The sequence below is a fragment of the Kryptolebias marmoratus genome, linkage group LG5, assembly GCF_001649575.2.
Source record: "Kryptolebias marmoratus isolate JLee-2015 linkage group LG5, ASM164957v2, whole genome shotgun sequence".
NCBI classification, from domain to species: domain Eukaryota; kingdom Metazoa; phylum Chordata; class Actinopteri; order Cyprinodontiformes; family Rivulidae; genus Kryptolebias; species Kryptolebias marmoratus.
In genome coordinates, this window is record NC_051434.1 from 18,605,304 (window position 1) to 18,627,850 (window position 22,547).

At 39.8% G+C, this 22,547-nt stretch overlaps 1 protein-coding gene across 1 annotated transcript; it reads right to left on the bottom strand.

Annotated features, from left to right (window-relative positions):
* Positions 1 to 325: 325 nt before the first annotated feature.
* On the bottom strand, positions 326 to 20,562 carry LOC108238747 (hippocalcin-like protein 4). The gene is made up of 4 exons (XM_017421034.3): positions 20,414 to 20,562; positions 3,406 to 3,581; positions 613 to 828; positions 326 to 524 (listed from the first exon to the last, which is right to left on the bottom strand). The coding sequence occupies exons 2-4, from the start codon at positions 3,565 to 3,567 to the stop codon at positions 327 to 329; spliced, it is 576 nt and encodes a 191-aa protein (XP_017276523.1). The 5' UTR covers positions 3,568 to 3,581; positions 20,414 to 20,562; the 3' UTR covers position 326.
* Positions 20,563 to 22,547: the final 1,985 nt, after the last annotated feature.

Consider the following 22,547-nt stretch of genomic DNA (forward strand, 5'->3'; position numbering starts at 1 on the left):
CAGCCTTTAAATCCCGCATGCTTGTATGAGTGGCACCACATTACTGTGATCTGTGCCTAGCAGAACAAGAGGGAATTCCATTTTTCACAAACCATCTGACTAAATTTGGCAAGCAGTCAAAGCAGCAGAGGGCCATGCATTAGGACGGCCTGAAAAAGAAATGGCGTCAATCAACCCGTCTCATTTCCATTCATCAGTGCTGCTCTCCTCCTCCAACTAGCTGCATCCCTCCCTTTCTTCTCCCACCTCGCTGTTCTCTCAGCCTCCCTTCCCTAGTTTCAGTTCAGCTCTCCTACCCCACCCCCTGTTTTCCCTCCTCCCCCACCCTACTTCTGCATGTCACACTGCAGCAGTAAGACAATGGAAGGGTCAGACTTTGCGGCCTCTTTAAACTCCTCCAAGGTGATTTCATCGTTGTGGTCCTTGTCCATCTTGGAGAAGATCTTATCGACACGCTGCTGAGGGGTCAGCCCGTCCTCGTTCATACGCATCATGATCACCGTGCCGACCATCTTGTAGATGGCCTGCAGCACAGGTAAAGACAGCTATTTTTAGGTGCATCTCTTAAATTGTGCAACCTCGTTTCTTTTCACGCTCCGAACAAACACACACCTCAATGATCTCCAGCATCTCCACGCGTGTGATTTTTCCATCTCCGTCCAGATCGTACATGTTAAAGGCCCAGTTGAGTTTCTGCTCAAAGCTGCCCCTGGAGGTGATGGACAGGGCACAGATGAACTCCCTGAAGTCGATGGTCCCGTCACCGTTCTTGTCGAATGTCCGAAATGCATGCTGAGCGAACTTGGAGGCATCACCATAGGGGAAAAACTGAAGAGTGAAAAACAGGAAAAGAAAGGGACATCAGGGATGTACACGTCGAAGTCTCAGTTATAAAACTAAGCCTTCCTTTTAAACCTTTGAAAAATTCAAACAATACAAACACAGCCTCTAAAATGGGTTCACTTTAACTGTATGTTTCCCCTTATACCTGAATTCACTTTCTGGAACTTTCTGAAATTGGAGATAAAACCCTTTAAGGTCTTAGAGACACAAATAGTGCAATATGTTTATTTCAACTTTCAGCAGACCACTGCAGGTATGCTCATGGCCTCATTTCATGCTACTGATAATAATCCAATAACATTACCACAACAACAGAACAGTAGGTCACTGCATGCATCTACTGTTACAGGGAAAAGTCAGCTGCAGTTTCTATGTTGACAAATTTAGGTTTCAGTAAAAGTGTTGGTTTATCTATTCTCAGGCACAGCTCTAACAGGTTTACAATAATGGTTACTGCAAACTGTTTTACAAACTGAGTTTTGAAAAAGACTAGCCAGTTTCGGTTCAGTTCAGTTTAGTTATATAGCGCCACTTCAATCAAGATCCCATCTCACATGTTTAACCCATGAGCTAAAATCAGAAGATTGTTAAGATTATTAAGTTTATTTAGCAATCAAACTGTCTTTAGGTTGGTTATTAGACTTTTGAGCCACATCCTCAGCAGTGAGCTTCAGGTTCATTGATTGCTTTGGCCATTACCGCTGCACGCCTTCACAGAAGGAAGGCCCAGCCAAGGACTGTGTGTTCCTGAGTCAGCCGGGCTTGTTGGAGGGTTAAGGTTTGGATTAAAAGTGGATCTGGTTTTCAGATTAGAGTCATTCAGGTAGATTGGTCAATTTGCTCGTTTATGTCAGCACAAGCTTAAGAAACTAGTAATACAAACTTACAAGCTCATACTATACATCTAATGTCTGTTATGTTGGTGGTAATTAGAGGCCTTCGGTGTTTTTTGAGGTAGCACTTTTATGAAACATTTGAGAAACACTGACCCTACACGATGCTTCAGGATTTTCTGTTTTAACACCATCTTCTGGTGTAGTCTGACTAAATAAAAATTTAGAAGAAATACAAACAAACCTTTTCCCAGACTACAGGAGCTCTAACAAGGGGAGCAGCTAATATGGACCATAAACCAGCTAGATAAACATAATTTAGATAATCCTTTTGTCATCAGCAATAAAACCTTTAACTAATGTTGAAGTTTTTACAACTCATGGAGGAAATGGCTCAAACAAGAAATATGTAAACACCAATAAACACCAGCTTATACATATGAAACTGGTAAATATATTTCTTCTACATACATTTTTTGTTTATTTTTAATGTTCTTATTTGGATTATTTTTAAGGATGTAGGTAAAATGTTCAGGTTTATTGTTAACCCTAACCCTTATGTATGGACAGTTTAGAACATTTAATGTCCTTTCTCTATCTAAAAAGCCTAACCTTGGACTAGGTTTAAAAAAATCAGTGTTTGGGTAGATAACATATGCTCAAAGCATATGTTGCTTTAACCTGTACCACTGTGTTTTGTGCTGTCCTTATCACAGACTGTAGCTGTATATTTGGAATCAAGTATTTCTCTAGATAAAAGATAATAATTTGCCTGTTTAGAGCAAGCTTTCCCAGAATAGTGGTCTAAGATAAAGCCAGTTAACTTTGGGTTAGAGCAGCTGAAAGCTGCCGAAAATGTCTGTTGTAATCAATAAAACAACAGATTTGAGAAACTGTAGTGTCTTGATCATTTTCATTGGAGAGTAAGTCAAATTATATTAGAATAGTTCAGTATTATGGTTCATGTAACAATTATGAAATATTTGTATTCTAAGTATGTGTATTTAAAAAAGGATTTTAAATTTATATTGTATGTGAAGCACTTATTTTACAAAAGTAAAACTTTTATTTATTTCATGTGAAGCACATTTGTGAGGGCCCTTTATTTTGTCCAACTAAAACACTTATGGTTGTATTTTCTTTGTTGATATTTGTCTAAACAAATGAAATTTGTAAAAAAAAAAAAAATATTAGAAAAAATTACCCATTTCCTAAATTGTTATGAATTCACCGTATGATCAGACTGTTTTTAGGTGGAAAAAAAATGTGATGACATCATAAAACAGGGAATTTGTAAAATAAAAAATGGGAAATAAACAGAGTTTGGAGAAAAAACAAAATCTAAAAAAAAAAAAAAAAAAAAAAAATACAGGACCTAAGAACAACAAATTAAAAAATATCTTAAACAGGAAATGCAGCACTGAATGTAACAGTCTAACAGGCCAGCTTCCTAAAAAGACTGGACTTGCCACAAATAAATCAATATGAATCAGCAAATACACTTTACTGGTTGATTAGTTCACCGAAAAAAAACTGTGAGAGTAAGTGTCCAGGTTCCGTAATGTGGGACTTATACTTTAAAACACACAATTATGAAACAACTTTTAGGTAATAACTTTTTATTACATAGGAAAATGACAATATACTTGAAATAGCTTAAAGAAATACATTAAACTTATAATCTGCCCCATATTTCCCCCTCCACAGCCTCATGTTGCCTCTCTCTCACCTTGATGTAGAGCTGCTGAAACTCCTCCAGGTTGAGAATGCCAGAAGGACAGTCTTTGAGGAAGCCTTTGTACCACTGCTTCAGTTCCGCCTCGTTGAATTCGGTGTTTTTGGTCAGGTCATCCAGGACCTCCGGGGCCAGCTTGCTGTTGTGTTTCCCCATGACTCTACACCTCTCTGGGAGGAAAGACAGGGAGGAAAGGAGGCTAGGTGAGTAAACAGGTGAGGAGGCGCCAGACAAATAACAACAGTGCAGCACCTGTGTCGCTGAACGGCACAGATCTCCTGAGGCTGGGCGCGAACAAGTAATTAGCTGCAAACAGATGCATGCGAAGAAAGTCTGCAGTATTTTGTGATAGCTATATGTGTCAAAACATTTGGTAATACTGGTTATGGGTGTAATTGCACCATTCTTAAAGGAAAACTGCAGATCCAGCTTTATGTCACAGCATCCTCGTCACTGATGCCAGGTTCAAAACGTTTGAACTGGCTTACAGATCTTTAGGATCTTGTCTGTCTTTATCATCTTCATTTTTTTATTCACACTTGTAGGGAATTTTTCCCTCTCACTCACACTGACATCCTTACCAGGTGTCATGTTGCACTCTCTCCGCCACACATTGAACAGACTGCAGCGAAGACTGCCGCCACTATATTCGATCTGATCTGCTAAAGCAGCGTAAAAAGCAACGGTCACACAAGCAGCAAAAAGTGTTGTATCGAATCAGTGCTTGATGGAGGGAAAGGGACTGTTTTCATAAAAGAGAAACCACCGTTGTGTTGTATAAAACACGATCCGTCCTTAACAGGCAACCTTAAACTTAAAAAAGCATTAAAACATTTTAGGCTTGAGACTTTGAAGTAGCACCAAAAAAAAAAAACTATTTAAATAGAAAAAACTATGTCTGTTAAGGACTAGCAACCTGTCCAAATTTCCTTCTGCCCCTCTGACCACATGACAGGACATGCTTTGACTTTACCTCCAATAAAATCTTCATATGCTAATATGATGAACAGCAGCTTCAGAAAGCTTCAACCTATAGTGACAAAGTGAAAACAGAATTTTGTCAAATTGTAAAAAAAATGGAAATAGAAACATAGTGATAAACCATATTTACATATGTATTCAAAGTTTTTAATACCTTTGGCAGTAATTAAAGCCTTGAATCTTTTTGGGTACGACACAACAAGCTTTGCACATTTGGATCGGGGAATTTTCTGCCATTCGTCTTTGTAAATCATCTCAAACTCATTCAGGTTAAGTCGGGACCATCAGTGGACACTCGACAGCCATTTTTAGGTCTCTTCAGAGATGTTTGATAGGGTTTATTAAGTCAGAGCTCTGACTGGACCATTCTTGGACATTCACAGAGTTGTCCCAAAGACACTCCTGCAGTTCTGATTGTCCTTCTTGTACTTAGTCCCATTTCCTTCCAGGATCTGTGAAGCTCATTCAGAGTGACCATCAGGTTCTCGGACACCTCTCTCACTAAAGCCAGTCTCTCATTGGGGTACGACTGTTGGAGACTAGCTGGTGACTAAAAATTGCGAGGGAATTGAGGGAAACAGAATTTTTAGTTGCAGTCTCACTGAATTCTGATGGTCTGCGACCGAGTGACCAGTGAACCGTAGTGACGTGTTGTGCGTGGCAAGCTTTTGAAAATCGCAGCCTATGTTCATGTCCACATATTCTCAGCCATGCACATGAAAACATTACCCATCTCCACCCAGATAATTGGGCCGCTTTGTACCTGAACTGTAATGTTCAAAATTCAAGCATGAGTCTATGAGTCTCTGTGACTCATGAAAAAAATTGAGAACCCCTGCGAACATTTCTAAACATTTTAAGGACTCGTGAATACCTTTTGTAAACTAGTCGCTAACAGTCACAGCCCTGGCTTATGGCCACTCTCTTTCGATTACTCAGTGTGATGACAAGCTCTTGGAGGAGCCCTGGTTGTGCCAAACTATCTCCATTTGAAAATTATGGAAACCCCTGAGCTCTGGGAACCTTTTCTCCTTCTCTCTAAAGAATCAAAATCAGCTATTGTAAAAAAATAACCTCAGTATCAATCTGTTAAGTATTTTTTTCTGCCACTCCATACTTTCATTTTTATTGACTTGACATGTAGAAATTAGTGATGAGATCATCCCAAATGTTAAAGCAAAGGTACTTTTGTCCCAGAAATGTCTTTCTTCTGTAATGATGTTACAAAGAGGCAAACCACCCAACTTATATTACAGTTACTCTGCATCAAGATGATTTTGACAATATTCTAAAATCTGTTCTCCTTTTATAAACTGTATAAATGTTACTAAGTGAGTTATTCCAGTAAGTTTAGGTAATTTGACTAAGTAGTCTCCCAGTATCACACACATCCAAGTGTGAAAAAACAGCAAGTGGAAGTCGTGAAGTAACTCAAAAGCTGCAAACCTGCATAAGACACCGTTTCAATAATAACCTCAACACTCACGTTGCATTAGTAAGAGCTCTGATGTCATCACTGCAGTTTTTGGCCCATAAAATGCTCCATTACCCACCATCACCACACATACTTCACGTGCTGACGGCCACTGCAGTGCCTTGATGACGCCATCCCCGACTCAGACAGCTTTCACACTCTGACACCAGGACAAAGCTGACAGCGCGCAGCAAAACAGTCACAACTCCTAATGGCACGGGGGCAGTTTGGTGGCTGAATTATCATCCTGTCGTGTTTTTTAGTGTGTGAGTCATGTGGATAGAGGCAACTAAATCTCAGATCATTACAATTTGTCCCATCATTTTGGAAGCTGCATTCTTGCCCGAAGCGCAAAACACTACAGGGGAAACGCTGACTCAAAAGAAGAGCAATAACGGGTAAAAATAGGAAAGAACTTTATGTGGTCGGCAACCATTTAGATACATTTTCCCACGTAAGAGACGTGTTGAAGGAACTACTAGTGAAATATATTTATACAATCACTCTCTGTTTGATTTTCTGCATGAAGCACCACATAATTAAAGCGAAGGTTTAATAATCCATAGAATGAGTCATTATCTTCTTTAGTCACTCTAAAGATAAACCACAGATCACAAGAGCAAATGTGTACCATGAGCACACCAACTTGTGGCAAACGTTTGTCTGAGCTGGACTCTAAGAGGCACTCACACACATTTACAAACACACATAACAGGGTTGTAACTTTGTTTCAAGCCTCCATTTAACTCATTGTTAGTGGAGCAAACACTAATAAATAGTTACCCAAATCCCCCTAACTTTCATACTAATTATTAGCTTCACTTTAAAATACTCCATAAGGATCAATTTCAGTGAAACCCCCTCAATGGGCTGTAGCTATAAATGTGTCTTATAAATGTGCCTCATTTTATCATATGGGTGTAGATCCCTTAACTGTGGCTGCTCCACCCACCAAAGTCATCAATTGGCTTGACAGCATGCTGCTGCTGTGTGCAATGACGTACATCTTTGACATTCTGTTCATGTCAACACACATAAATCCAGCTTTAACCAACGGACAAAAAGGACATATCTGTTCGGCAACAAACCAGTGGTCTCTCTCACACACACACACATACATGCATAAACACACCGATGTCTCACTGAGACACAATAAAGTGGTTGTGTGTTTAGGAAAAATACAAGTAGGACAACTGTTTAATTTGACTTTGAGCCTCTGAGGGAGATAAACAGATCAGGGAGAGGCTGGCTGAAAAGGTGATACTGATGAAGATGGAATCAGGGAACAAGAAACAAAGTGGCAGGTAGAAAAGCACGGACAGTCACTAAAGTAAGACGTGTTTTATTGAGTCTGGAGGGGCTTTAGTGCATATTCATTTAAGCTGTCGAGGCTGATAGTAAACACTGAGTTTAATCAGAGCTGTACATGTTCGGGGGACTCCATATGCGTTGCTGTGTCCATGTTTGTCAGACCAGCCTGAAAGAAATCCATCTGACTGAGTGAGCTGCTTGATCTTTGCAGGGCCTCTGTGAAGTGGGTTCTCCATCACATGTGATAAAAGCATGGTAGGTCCACAATAACTGTGAGTGTGGAAAAATCTTCCAAAGCAAGACTGTGGAGGTTTATCTTCTTGGTGACAATGTATTGGGGGCCTGGGTCGAGCGGGATAATACCATATCCATTGCTTGGCTTGATCACCTGGAATTTGAAGCAGAAGTGGCTACACTGGCCTCAAGCCTCGACTACAACCATGATTGTAACAAGATCATGGAAAGAACTCATCACAGACATGATACTCATGATAGTAGCATTGTACTAGTATGGTCTGATCTTGCAGCTGTATCCTGACTCAGTCCAAGAGATGAGATTGTCTTGAGGACACAGAAAATAGGAAAAACTATTTGGCGAGCACTAAGAGCGCAGCTGTGCCATAATTGACTTCACACCAAAAAAAGGTTTTCCAAATGTGTTGCAATCCAGCCTGTGCAAAGGGCTTGTGTATGCATGTGGATGAGGCATTTTTGATTTAACTAACAGCAGTATGAACCCAAGAAATTTTGTTTTGTCTAGTTGCATTTTTTGTTTGAGGAAATAATTATTTGGTTCCCTGCTGACTGTGTCAGTTTGCACACCTTCCCAACAAAGAGTTGAACTATCTTGAATTTTTAGGGTAACTTAGGAGACACAATATCAACTAAAAAAAAAAGCAAATCAGAAACAACCCATTACATAAAAGTTACAAATTGATTTGCAACTCATGACTTAGTATTTGATGGAAAAACCTTTGTTGACAAGCACCAACACAGGAGTTTATTAAAAACAGTATACCTATGAGTATGGTAAATCTGAGGTAGTAATTGTGAATTTGCTTCAAGCTAAGAGTTTATGTAAGATGTTTTCATGTAGTTGGTCACCAAGTTTGCACACATCTCAGGAGGGATTTTGGTCCACTTCTTTTTACAAAAACTCTCTAAACCCTTTACGTTTCTTAGCAGTTGGGTGGCAGCCTAAAGCTTCAGATCTGTCCTCAGATATTCTTCAAATCTGAGATCAGGAGACCGGTTGAACCTCTCCATGACCTTAATGTGCTTCTTCTTGAGCTACTCCTTTTTTGTCTTTGTTGTTTGTACGTTTGAAGTCACTGTCATTCCTGGAAGACCGGTCTAGGACCAATATTTGGCATTCTGGGCTGAAAAAAGGTTCTTATCCCGGAGTTTATAGTTTATTACCCTGTCCATTGGCCTGAGGTTGTCCTATCCCCTTAGCAGAAAAACAATCCTAAACCATAATGTGGGGATGAGATTCTTCGGGCCATGCTCAGCATTTCTCTTCTTTCAAACACAAAGAGCTTAGGTTTGGTCTTATGTGATCACAACAGTTTTTCTCAAGTATCCTCTGAAGGACCTTCTTGAGCAGAGGAACCATGCAGGTGCTGCAAGATTTCAATTTGTAACAGCAAATATTGCCAATGGTGTTCTTGGTGACTGTGATCCCAGCTGCCTCCGGATCATTAACAAGCTCCCCTGTGTAGCTGTGGGCTCATCCCTAACCTTTCTCATAATTATCCTCACCTCAATGAGCAAACAAGATCTTGGATGGCGCTCCAAACAAAGGGATTGATAGATATTTTACATTTCAGTTGCAAAATGTAATTTTATTCACAATAAATGATGATTTTCTTCTTCCCAGGGATTAAAATTCTCAGTCGCCATGTCAGATTTATGCCATTTCTAAAAATGAGAGGGGAAAAAAATGCTTGTTTTTTTGTTGTGGTCCTGTTAAAGCCGTCAAGACTTATGATACAGGGATTAAACTGACACTTATTTCAACAAATAAAGCCAACCACAGTCAAAGTTTTATCCAATCAGAGCAAAGCAGTGCGGGTTCGGGTTCAAGCAGTGTTGCCAATTTAGACACTTTGTTGCTATATTTAGCAAGTTGTCAGACACCTCTAAAGACTATTTTTAGACTATCTACTTTTTCGAAATAGCCTACTTCTGAAATTTTTGAACCCCATGAGAATATCTGGAATCCACACTTCCTCAAAGAGATGATCTGATCTAGTTTCCTCAGAGCTCACAGATATACTTGCCACCTTAAACAAAGTAAACATAAAATAAAGCCTCTTGCTTTCTCTTTGTTTTTCTTGTGTTTTAAAGACGATTGTTAATGTATCACCACTTTGTACTGCTTTCCAAAGGTTTCCCAGAGTAGTTCCTCGACAATTTGGTTCTATCAGCTGTTGATGAATGATGGCTCTCTGCCGACTTAGGGATCACTGGTGTCTATCTTATGCTTGCATTTTTGTCCTTTTTGAAGTAAAATTCTTTAAGATACCTTGTGCCACTCAATAATATTATGCACTGTAGAGGTATATATATGTCATGCCATTTAAATCATATTATCTTTAAATAGTTAAATGATTTTCTCACAAGTTTATAGACAAATATAGATCCCTAGTTTTTTTCCCTCTCTCTCTACACAGATGCCCCCTTTTATGGATGGTTAGTTATCTGTTGATATCACCTGGTTTTAATAATAGGTGATGAAGAAAAAAAATGACATTTTGTACCCAAATACTGGACCATTTTAGGATGAAATGTACAATCTACCTACAAACCTACTTTTTTCATGATTATGGCCAAAACCTCTTGTTAAATATCTGAACAGGCTGCTCTTGTTTTGCTACTGTAGGACCTAAATATAAATTCCAAAAATGTGAATAAACAATAAAATATCTCACCTAAAGTCCTAATACTGTCTAAACACTGTGCACTCACTGAACTGTACAAGAATTATATGAGGTTAAGCTCATTGTCATTGTGCTGAGGCTCATGAACTGTGGCTTCAACAGAACTTTCCCAGAGGGGCAAAATGTGTTGCTGTCTCTGAGAGTGAAAATGATGAGCTGGGGAAAGTTGGAATTAAGTCGGAACAACATTAGAAGCTGGGCCTCTCATACAAAGCAAGTGACAGTAGAGTAGTTTCTGTGCTGTCTGTTCAAAGTGGAAAAAGTTCAATGGACGTGATGGGGGAAGAATCAATAGGATACTAGTTCAATACCAGCTCTGTCATCTGTGAATCTGTCAAGTACAGTATGTTTGTGTGGGGGAGGAGGGGTGAAGAAAGAAAATACAGCAAAACATTTACTGTGATTTTGGATATGTGAATGATAAACAAGCTGAATAGTTACTGTAGCACTTCATCAAATCAGCAGGCTTACTAACTGGCTTACAGGCTTATTGCCAAACCACCATTCAGCTGACTGTCCTTCTGTCAACAAAACATGACCAAACGGCTGACTAATTTAAGGGTTTGACGGGGGAGGTATTCAAAACCAAGATACCAATCAGTATAAAAAGTCAGAATAAGTAAATGTGTATTTGCTTCAAGCCAAGAGCTGTGGACTTGTTATCGCCCACTGCTGAAGGCAAATAGGCGATAAAGATTTTGATTGTGTGTGAGCATTGTTTGTCTGTGTTGTTAGCAAAATATTTCATGAACCACTGGACATAAGCTCATCCCCAATTTATACTTTGAGAGCTAACTGACTGCTCAAGATTTGTTTTTAAAACTGATTTGGTAGCAGTAATGAACTGAAACTTGATTCATAATTTAATGTTGTGTAACTTGACTTACTTTTGACTGTTGTCAAGCCAGGTGCAGTTTAAAACAAATCTAAAAATGTTTCTTTTTTTTAAAGCATCAAACTGTGAGGGGGAAGAGAGGTATAGGATGTGTAAATATTTAAGGGTGCAAATGCATAAGCACTGAAGCACCATCATTTCTTATCACCTGTTATTTTTCCATTTCAGCCACCTTTTTCGGTTTGCATCTTCTCAAGCAGCTTTGGGAAAACTCATACAGGAAAAGAAAAATAAATACAAATGTGCAACTTGATCGGAAATGATGTGCTATGACTTTTGTAGCAGTACATTGAACAGCGTACACAAAATGAACAAAACCACTAAAAAAGATGTCCCCACAGACAACAATGGGATTTTGGGGAAACAAGTAAGAAAACATTGAGCTTTGGAGCGCAGGCATTACTTCAGAATAGAAACGTTATTAAAGGTTTAAACATCAGTCAGTACTGGATGCCTGTGATCTTCAGGCCCTCAGGGGCCACTGCATTAAAACCAGGTCTGATTCTGTTCTGGGCATCACTGCATGGACTCAGGAACACTTCCACAGATTGTCTGTAAACACAGCTCACTGTTCCATCCACAGGTGATGGTTAAAGTTCTATCAGGCAGATAAGAAACCATATGTGAACACCATCCAGAAACTCTGCCATTGTCTCCAAACTCATTGAAATTGGACTGAGGCAAATTGGAAAACTGTTCTGTGATCAGATTATTCAAATTTTTAAATTCTTTTTGGGAAACCACAGATGCCACATCCTCCGTATTAAGGAGGAGAGGGACCACTCGGCCTATTGTCAGCACACAGTTCCAAATACTGCCTCTCTGATGGTATGGGGGTGCATTAGTGCCTGTGACATGAGCAGCTTACACATCTGGACAGGCTCCATCAATGCAGAAATGTTTATAGAGGTTTTAGAACAACTTCTGCTCCCATCAACAACAGGATGGCTTTATAGCAGAAGAGCATGGGTGCTGAACTGGTCTGCCTGCAGTCCAGACCTCTCACTCATCATGAAACAAACAACCCAGCAATGAAGACACAGGACTGTTGAACAGCTAGAATCCTCCATCAGACAACAATGGGACAACATTCGCTCTAAAACCTCCATCAGCTGCTCTCCTCAGGTTCTAGATGTTTACAGATTGATGTTAAAAGAAGAGGAGATGCTTCACAAAGGGAAAAATGGAGCTGGAACATCTTTCTTTGAGATGTGTTGCTGCCACCAAATTAAAAAAATATGTTATTTTTAAAAACAAAATGGTACAGTTTCTTAGTTTTGATGTGTTTACTATGTTGTATTGTGAATAAAATATGGGTTTATGAGATTTGCAAATCACTGGAGTCCATTTTTATTTACATTTTACACTTCTTTAAAATCGGGGTTTTACAAATAAAAAGTTTTCTATTCAAGAAAAAAAAAAATATATATATATTTGACAGATACTGGACATTTTAAAAAATAGATTAGTTATAACTTGTCTGCCGATGATGGGTTTAAAAAGATGAAAGCATCAGCAATCAGTACGTTCATGTTCATACCAAGTAAAGAATGATATGATATAATTTTGCTGCGTTCCTCCAAAGAAATGACGAGACGTGTTGGTGCTGAGGTGTTGCCTCCTGTTAGGATGGTTTTCAAGGTATCTTAATCTACATACATCTCTCCAGAGATTGATGCATCGCTATAGAAACGCAGCTCACCTCAGAGCAGTTCAGATGCTAATTTAAGTCGGGGCACAAAACACAAGTATATCCTAATGAATCACTCTCCTGGCTTACCTTGACCTGAACTTAAATTTTCGTCATTGTTACTTTTCCTACCGATTCACTAATTGTCTGAGATCAAACATACTTGCAGAGCTTTTGTAATATTCACACAATTCATCTACACTTACTCATATTCACAACACAGAATAGGAACTAAAAACTTCAGCCTACTACAGAAAGGTGTCCTGCCATCACCATGACTCACAGAAAAGCTTGCCAAACACACAGAGAGAAGCCATTCTGCAGCACTCTGGGCTCCCCCGAGCACTTTATAATTCTCAAAATGGAAGAACTGTGGCACAACCAAGACCCCCGACCACACTGAGCAATCAAGAGAGAAGGGCCTTAGTAATAGAGAGGTCAAGTCAAACTTTATTTGTATAGTACACGTCATGCAGAGCAACCCAATGTGCATCAAGCCAGTAAAAAAGGTGAGGAAGGAGCTATTAATAGCTACAACCCATCTACTTTTGTGAGCTGCAACCACAAGTTAGTGTGAGGGCATTATACCCCCCCAAAAAAAACATGATGGAAGAGACGCCAAATGACAGTGAGATGCTCCACTTGTACCTGAAAAGAACAAGACTTGAAATAAGAAAGAACAGTGGCGTGGAAAGGATGCAATCAACAATTCCCAACAAAGACGAGGCAATAGCACTGACTTGGACACCCACTTTCACGTCCATCATTTTACATAATTGCGCCCACTTCGGATGTTCTTATCTGTAGAGATTATTCTGTTTGAGATTAAAAAAGACCAAAAGAAAAAGATGTCTAGCACCAATAGTTGCATGAACATCCAGATAAATGATCTGTATTAAAATATTCTCCCTGATGGCGCCATTGGTCAAAATAAAAAGGAGGTCGTAAGAATCTGTTCCCTCAGTTTAGGAAAGCGTGGGCACAAATTTGTAACCTGTTCCCTTTAGTTTAGTTTATCCGTGCATAGAGGTTTGATAACAGACATCATTCTGTTAGAGGAAGCCATAGATCGAATATAAATGGATGATTTATAAATGTCTGATGTGACTGAGGTGAAAACACAGATTAGCCTATTCATGTAACAGAATATTATAACCTGATGTTATGGCCCTATGATTTCCTTAAAGTGAAAAACGCTAACAGAATAGCAAAATTGGATGTTAAAAATAGTAAACAAGGACGTCCCGGAACTTGTCCAAATTTGGAAGTGATCTAACAAATGGAAGTTTTCTTCAGCAATCTAAGTGGATTTTTAGCACGATACAATGAGGTTCACAATGACCAAGGTCTCTAAAGGTCTTTGGTCTTAGCTGGGGTTGGAGTAGCCGTAAACTTTATTTCTCCAAACTTAGGCCCACCAAAACAACTTTGAACATCTTTAATAAAATTCAAGCAATATGTCACAGACAAAAAATGCACAATAAGGTCATATGGATAAGATTTCAGGCAGACACTGTGGAAATTTTTCAGGACTAAGGCGAATGTTAGAGTGAAACTTCTCTGTGTGTTGTTTCTTATTCTTTGTTACAGAAAACAGCTGATCACGCCGATGAACACAGCAATAAGAAGGTGTTCGCCTCACAGATTGATTGATATATTTCTTCTTAACTCAAACAGGTTGTTGAAAGGTTCCAACATAGTTTTTTTTTCATCTTAAAAGCCCACAAACCACAGTGTGAGCTCGGTCCTCACACATTCAGTCCGTCCTTTCTGAATGCGGGACAGAGACTCTTCCTCTCAGCACGTAGCTGCAGAGGCTGCATGGGGACTGGAGCAGCTGCTTGAGGGATGTGCCGCGTGGTCCTAGTGCCTGACCCTTTATCTTAAACTGCTGCCACTCAAACCATTTGAAGCAGTGGAGACATTTTCTGTGCTAATATCGCCAGACAAAGACGCGAGAGCGGCTTTTTGGGGGTTCGCGGGACAGTTTTCAATAAGGCCAGAAGTCTTCTGATGTTTTAGTCTTGCGAAATTTCCCCATCATACCCTCATTAGATAATAATTATTAAATCTTTTTTCACAGAACACTGCTTTACAACAGCTAAATGATCCCTTTGACCATTTTTTTTTTTCCAAATAAATTGTCTGTAAACTTTTCCTAACAGTGCTGGAGCCTGTCAGAGAGGAGGCTGAAAAGCAGAACAAAACTGTGCATGCTAAAAAAAAACAAAATAAAAAAAAATGCTGCAACAAGAGCTTCAAACCAAAAAAAGGGGATATATATATATGTTTAATCATATTATAAAACCAGACATACTGGTGTAAAATTAACAGCAGCTGAACTAAAGCACACCGCCTCTCGCACAGTGACTGCTGGGGATAGGCACCAGCTCCCCGCGACCCGGAATGGAGAAGCGGGTAAAGAAAATGGATGGATGGATGGATGGATGGATGGATGGATGGATGGATGGATGGATGAACTAAAGCATCCCAGGTTTAAATAGAACTTGCATGGGATGCTGCTGATTAGAGTCATTTTTTTACTACTTGTTAAATCACTTTGATGAAATAGCAAAAAATAATGAATATTGCATTTTACATCTAAAGAAAGAAAGGTAAAATATATTGAAAGTCCTCAATGCTTTAAAATCCCATATCATGACATGCAGATTAATGCATGTAGACAGTAAGACTGTACAACTGGGTCTGAGGAAGCTTTAAAGGCATCGAATAATGTCAGTAATAATGCCACCTTGTCTGTAATGCGAGGGTAGGACACTATCAGCTCCGTTTGTTGACAGGTGGGAGTGTTCATTATAGTTTTACACCACTGATCTAAAAAAAAAAAAAGCCCACCTTCACTCAGGATTCTCTGATTGCTGCTCAACCACTTTTAGACACGATCTCCCTCGAGGGTCGCCAACTTTTAGAAACTGAATTAAGGACCGCGGGCAGGACAGACTGGCGCCGAGGGAGGAGGGACTTCTTAGTCTTGATGATATTTAGCTGAGACGTCGTTTCTACGGAGAGTGATGTCCTCAAGGAAAATAAATCAACTGAACTATAGAGGACCATGTTTAATAAGTAAAAAAAAAGACTCTGTGTCAGTTTTTCTACTTTTATTGTCACTGGCTTTTTCTACATTAACCTTTTAGCTAGCCTTTTGTTACCTTTAATAGTGTTTTATTGTTTAGCTAGCAGTTTGCTTTTTCTTTTAGCTAGTGTTTTGTTACTGTTAGTTAGCATTTTGTTACTTTTAGCTACTTTTTTGCTCATTCATTGTGTAGCTGGCGTTTTGCTTTTCCATCTTTTAGCTAGTATTTTTCTCCTTTTGGCTTTAACGGCTCAGTTTTACCTTCTTTTAGCGGTCATTCAGCGCTCAGCGTTGGCTCTGAATTTTCACAGAAAATGTAGTTTCTCTCGTTCGTGTTTGAAATCTGCTGTCACTTGAAACAAAAGGTTGTCCAGTTTAATTAACAAAAAGCAGCTTAAACAACAACCTTCAATTAACCAAAGTATAACTCTCTGCAGAAAATAAAATAAACAAGATTCTTTAGACCTGATTAGACAAAGTCACTGTTTTACCTGTTTTATTTATCGTCTATGAATAGATTTGCACTGGCTCCTGAAAATAAGGAACAGAGAGCATTTAATCAATCTAATAAGGAACGTATGTTTTTAGGTTCACAAATGGAACAATTTCTAATTTTAGGGGACAGTTGGCAACCCTCCCCTCCCCACAACATACACACACACACACACACCTCTTGACTGATTGATTCATCCATTCTTGTCACATGCTTTATTACCCAGGAGGATATATGATTGAATACAGAGGTGTGTGCATGTGTGTCATGAAAGCTACCCTGCTTCAAGCACACACACACACACACACACACACACACACACACACACACTGACCCGGTGATTCATGAGGCAGATGCACAGCACACCTGGCCACAAGCTTACAGCAGAAATGGAAATGATGCATGGGCAGAGGGAAAAAGAGACAAAAATGTCTGTGCCTGGATATCATGGCATCATTTATGTGCAAAACACCTGAAACACACACACACACAAATGCAGAGAAACGTGCAGACTGTACAGCAGGAGCATACCATGCTGCTCTAAGCTGATGTCATTGGACTCCACAGAATGTGAATCAATAGGTCTTTCCAGAGTACAGGATGTAGATATAACAACCAGTGATCAGTTGTTCGGTCAGCCGTTCGGCGCAACTGCAGCTTCTTTCCGCCCCCTGTTGTAAAAATCTCTGTTGCAGTGGAGCTCTGATTACGTCAAGTGTTGAGTCATCAACTCAACACTTGTTTGGGCAACAGCCTGTTGCTCATAAAACGTGATGAAGACAACCAAAGATACAAGTGTCCATGTAGTCATGTGCCTTGAATATAAATGGGCTTGGGCGATCGGACTGCCAGCATGTTCGCTTGTGTTTTAACAGTGCATTAAAATAAAAATAAGCAGAAATAAATATTTTATTTAGTGTTAATACACTATTATACTTATAAAACACTCGTTATTAGGCAACATGTGATAATATTTAGGCAGCAAAAAAAAATAGTAATTGCATTTTTGCTTTTAAATAAAAGTAAATAAATCATGTGATGCATTTTTAAAATTTTTGTTTTCATACCATATTATCGTGGTATTTTTGCTCAAACTCATAAAATCAGAATCCCATACTGGCTCATTGCCTGTCTGTGTCTGTCACTAACTTACAGCACTCCTAATAAAACAGAGAGACAAAAAAAAGGAGGTCAGACTAGAAGGTAAGCCTCGAACAAAGAGTCACGGTGTGGAAACTGTACGTTGCGTCGAAAAGAAATCCTGAACCATAAGAGTCAGAAGTGTTGGAATTTTAGAAAAATAAATCCTGGACTCGGAGACAGAGGCATTAAATGAGAGTTTGAACGTGCGTACGCTGCACTCTGGGTGGATTTGAAAGAAAACCAAAAGTTCGGGGGAAAAAAATGGTAAGTTTATGAAAAGAAGAGGCGTTTAAAGCGGGTCACATCATCCCACTCTAAGTTTATCATTCCACGGTAAAATCTCCTAAAGTCGTAAAACATAAACTACAACTGTGTAAAACCTATTAAAGGTATCAAAACGCCACTTGAGTCATGAAGAGTCCATCTATTTGTGACCCGTTTGAACTTTGAATTATGTTTCTAATGGAAAGTATGTCTGAGTTGTAGAGCTCTAAAGAGGGATGGGTTTTCTCGTTTTACCAAAACCCATTGTAGTCTATATGGACATCTTTTGAATGTTTTTTTCTCTTGTTTTGGCAGATTTCTTCTCCAACAGATGATGCACAGCTACCAAATGTCATAACACAATATTCCTAATTAGGCCACACCTTTGTATGTATTTTTTTTGGACGGGTTGTTATTCTTCCAAAGCTGAGGAAAGCATAGCGAATCATAAATCGTGATGGAAACAGAAGAACGGTGGAAGGGTGCTTCGAGCCTATGGTGTTTGTTTACAACAAAAAAAAAAGCTTAGGAGCGCAGGCTGAACAGACTTTGTGGAGCGTCAGCATGGACGACACAATCGGACACTGTTGCCGTTCCTACTTCCAGCTAAAAATGACTCGGCAATAGTTTGGACATTTCTGTGACCCAGAGTTTAGCCTTGTAACAGCGCCTGTGTGAGGTACTCAGTAGTACCTGAGACAGCCTTAATTAAAAACCAAAATTACCTTCCTGCTGGTGCAACACTGCCCTATTTACAGCACAAGTCTAAAGATGAGCCTTCCTTTCATGAAATAACAACCAAGCGTTCCTTGAAAGAAAACACATCGCCCACCACTTTTCATACCAGAGTGTTTCACTAACATTGTCTTATGATGAGGAATGAAGTCACATTAAAAAGAAAATATTGCAAACTGTGTTATGCTCGATCTTGTGAATTATTGTGCGTTCTTACAAGATGTGATGGCACTCATAGAACGTTTTGGGGAAGACTCTCAGCTACTACCACGCCAAATGTTAGCTCAGGATCTAGAAAATTGACTGAGTTAGAGCCATTTTTGTGTTTGCCAAGGTCACCTAGCTGTGGCGGCCATCTTGAATGGGGTTGACTCCAAATGGCAATCAGTCGTAGACGTACAGCCAATGATTACTTTTTGATAGATTCCTTAAAATCCATCCAGTGGTTCATGGGATATTTTGCTAACAGACAGAAAGTGTTGACTCTAGAAGTTAATCTCAACGTTTAAAGCAAAGATACAGCACGACGTTTAGTGTTTGAACTATATGTTGGAGAAAATGCTCAGCAACTACCATGTCGATTTTTAGCTCAACATTTGTAAAACTAACTTGAGTTACAGCCATTTCTGTTTCCTTCGATTAGTTGGCTGTGACCACCATCTTGAGTTGGGTTGACTCCAAATAGTGATCAGTTGTAGACGTACACCCAGTGATTACTTCCTGAGAGTTTCATTCAATTCCATCCAGTGGTTCATGAGATATTTTGCTAACAGACCAACACAGCTAGCTGCAATAGTTAGGGGCAACGCTTCTCAAACAGATCCCGTGCAATCGATTAGCGCTCAGAATATGTGGTGAGGACGACTCTCGGCTACTACCGCACCAAATTTTAGCTCAATAACTGTAAAAACTGGAAGAGTTATAGCCATTTTTGTTTTGGCTGGGGCCGATTACCTGTGGCGGCCATTTTGAATCAGACTGACTCCAAACCTCAAATCAGTTGTAGATGAACATCCAATGATTACTTTCCGAGAGTTTCATTAAGATCCCTCTCATGGTATGTGGGATGAACAAACACAACACAAATGGATAGTAATACTCCGTGTACACATCGTACACAGGTAACGTGAAGTTATACGCAAGAGCAGCAAGCCACTAAAGATCTGCGCCGTTAAAGGCCAACACTGCCACAAACTATCACCTATGTGCCCGTCACGGATGTGTACGCAGTTATTTGTGCGCTTGCAGCCAGTGAACATGGACGGCACCTAAACAACCATGCACCAATGGGCAACGTGTTGTAACAACTCGTGTATTAATGCTCGATATGCATCCGCTCGTCGACCACCTGTAGTGAACAGGCTCCTGAAAGCTGCTCCTGCGGGTTGGGAGGTGTCAACTTGAGGATGAGGATGAAACAAAGCTGAACTGAGACCTCCAGTCCAGCCTGTGTCTTCTTCCTACAGTCAGCGGGGACTTTAACACCCAAACCTGTTTTCGGGCAAAAGCCACAGACAAGCAACATCATGTGGCTCCATTTTAGGCTGTGTGTTCCTGCTCTGCATCATGAGTGGGAAAGAGTTGGGTTTTGTGTTGTGACAACCAGTCAGCCTCATTTTATCCATCCACACTGCTGCCACGACATGAAAGGCAGCCCATCTTTGAAACTGGGGGAGCTGCTTTTTCAGGTTACCAGAAGAAAGATAGATTATGCTTAATTTAAAAAAAAAAAAAAAAAAATACCAAATCACACATATGTGTGAAATATTTCCTAACTAGAAACAAAGCAGGCATTTTTTCCACATTCAGATTTAAGTACGTTTTTATTTCAGCTTGAATTACAGAATTCTAGCAAAATAACCAAGCTTGTTTTTATCAGCTGACAAGTAAAAGCTCAATTTTTCACACGCTCCAACGCCAAGCGTTACTATTTATAATAAAAGCGGACCAGAAATGTTGGTTGAAATGATTTTAACTCACCCTGCGGTGTTTAGAAGAAGAATAAGCTCCTTTTCTGATATTAAATTTAATCTCACGGCAGTATTTTCCTCCGGAACAGTTCCTTCTTCATGTACAACAACCTTCGACTTCACCCCGCTCTCTCTCTGAGAGGAGATGAATGAACCGCTGCGTCTCCCTTGCCAACACATTAGCATAAACCCCGCCCACCGCGTGTCGGTATTGGTTACGGCTCTCTGTTTGTGGCGGATCCTTTTCAGCTGATTGGACGGAGCCACATGTCCATCAATGAAGCAAGCGCGCGCCGCGGCTACGCGCCTGCGCATCCGAGAGAGGGCAAGAGGGAGCTGTAGTTTTCGGAAAGAATGTAAACGGGGGGGGGGGGGTATTTCACCACTAAAAAACGAAACAAACAACATAAAAAATATCATAATAGTAGTCATTATTAGCCTGATTGAGTCAAGATGGCTGCCACAGCCAACTGACCATAGAAAAACAGTAAAATGATTACAACTCAGTCAATATTTCACCCAAAATTTGGTGTGGTAGTAGCTGAGACTGGTCCACAACATATAATCTGAGGGCTAGCAAAATGTTGTTTTAAATTATACTATTTATAGTCAACTGAGTTTCTTTGTTAGCAAAATATCATATGACCCACTGGACGCACTTTAATGGAACTTTCAGAAACTAATCACTGGATGTACATCAACTTTTGGAGCTACCCAGTTCAAGATGGTCACCACAGCCAACTGTTATTAGAAAGCACAAAAATGGCAACATCTCAGTCAATTTTGCATGTATTGTGTTTAAATTTAGTGTGTCATTAAATGTAAACAAATGTGTCAAATGTGTCAAACCAATTTTCTGATTGGTTTGTGATGCGTCATGAGATCATGTTATGACCAAACTGGCTACTTTTCCATCATTTCCCAACATAAGCTGGCCTTTAAAACTAGCAGGAGAGACAGTGGGCGATAAGCATTCCTTCCAAAATGAAATTAAAAGTTTCAGATATCTCTTATTGAATTATAGTTAACATTCTATGAATCCCTATAACCTCCTACTAACCCTCTGAAAGTGATATTGTGGCCATTTTGAAGAGTAATTTTGTAGAAAAGTTATGAAATACTACTGTAGACTATTGTTATAAATTACTGTTGTAGATACCTCTTTGAAGGGCCTAAGTTTGGAAAAACAGAGGTTACATCTCACAGAACTGATGAGTTAATGGCTAGCCTAAAAGCAGTTGTGATAAAATTACTCAAATCTGAAAAATATCATAGCAGTTAGTGCAAACACTTACACCGCAACTTATTCCAGGAGAACTATTGTAACATTAGCAGGTTCTGCAGTTTTAGCTTCTCTCCATTGGCTCCCTGTCAAATTCAGACTAGAAATTAAAATCTTACTTCTAACGTACAAAGCTCTAAACAACTAAGCTCCATCTTATATTAAAGATCTTATTGTTCCATATTTTCCTAACAGAGCACTTCGCTCTCAGCCTGCAGGTTTACTTCTGGTTCCTAGAGTTTCTAAGAGTAGAACAGGAGGCAGAGCTTTCGGTTCTCAGGCTCCTCGCTGGTGGAACCAACTTCCAGCTTCTGTCTGTGAGGCTGACATCCTGTCTGCTTTTAAGACTCGGCTTAAGACTTCTCTTTCTGATAAATCCTAGAGTTAGGGTTGGCTTGGATTTTCTGAACCTTTAATTATGGGCTTAGGCCCCATTCACACTACCTTTTTGTTTAAACTTAGGTTTTGGTGGATTCACATTAAAAGGAAATACAAAGATTTTCATTAACAATGAGCCCACTGTCTATTTTGCTTATTCACATTTTCACTTCATACTCGAGAAAACAAAAGAACCCCTGAGATCAGTTCATCCATCCATCTTCTACCACTTGTCCGTGGTTGAGTCACAGGGCAACAGGTCCTGGAGAGAAACCCAGACATCCCTCTTCCCAGCTACACTCTCCAGCTCCTCCTGGGGGATCCCAAGGTGTTCCCAGGTCAGAGAGGAAACATAATCCCTCCAGAGAGTTCTGGGTCTGCCCCAAGGTCTCCTCCCAGTGGGACATACCCGAAAAACCTCCAAAGAGAGGCGTCCAGGAGACATCCTAATCAGATGCCCAAACACCTCAACTGGCTCCTTTCA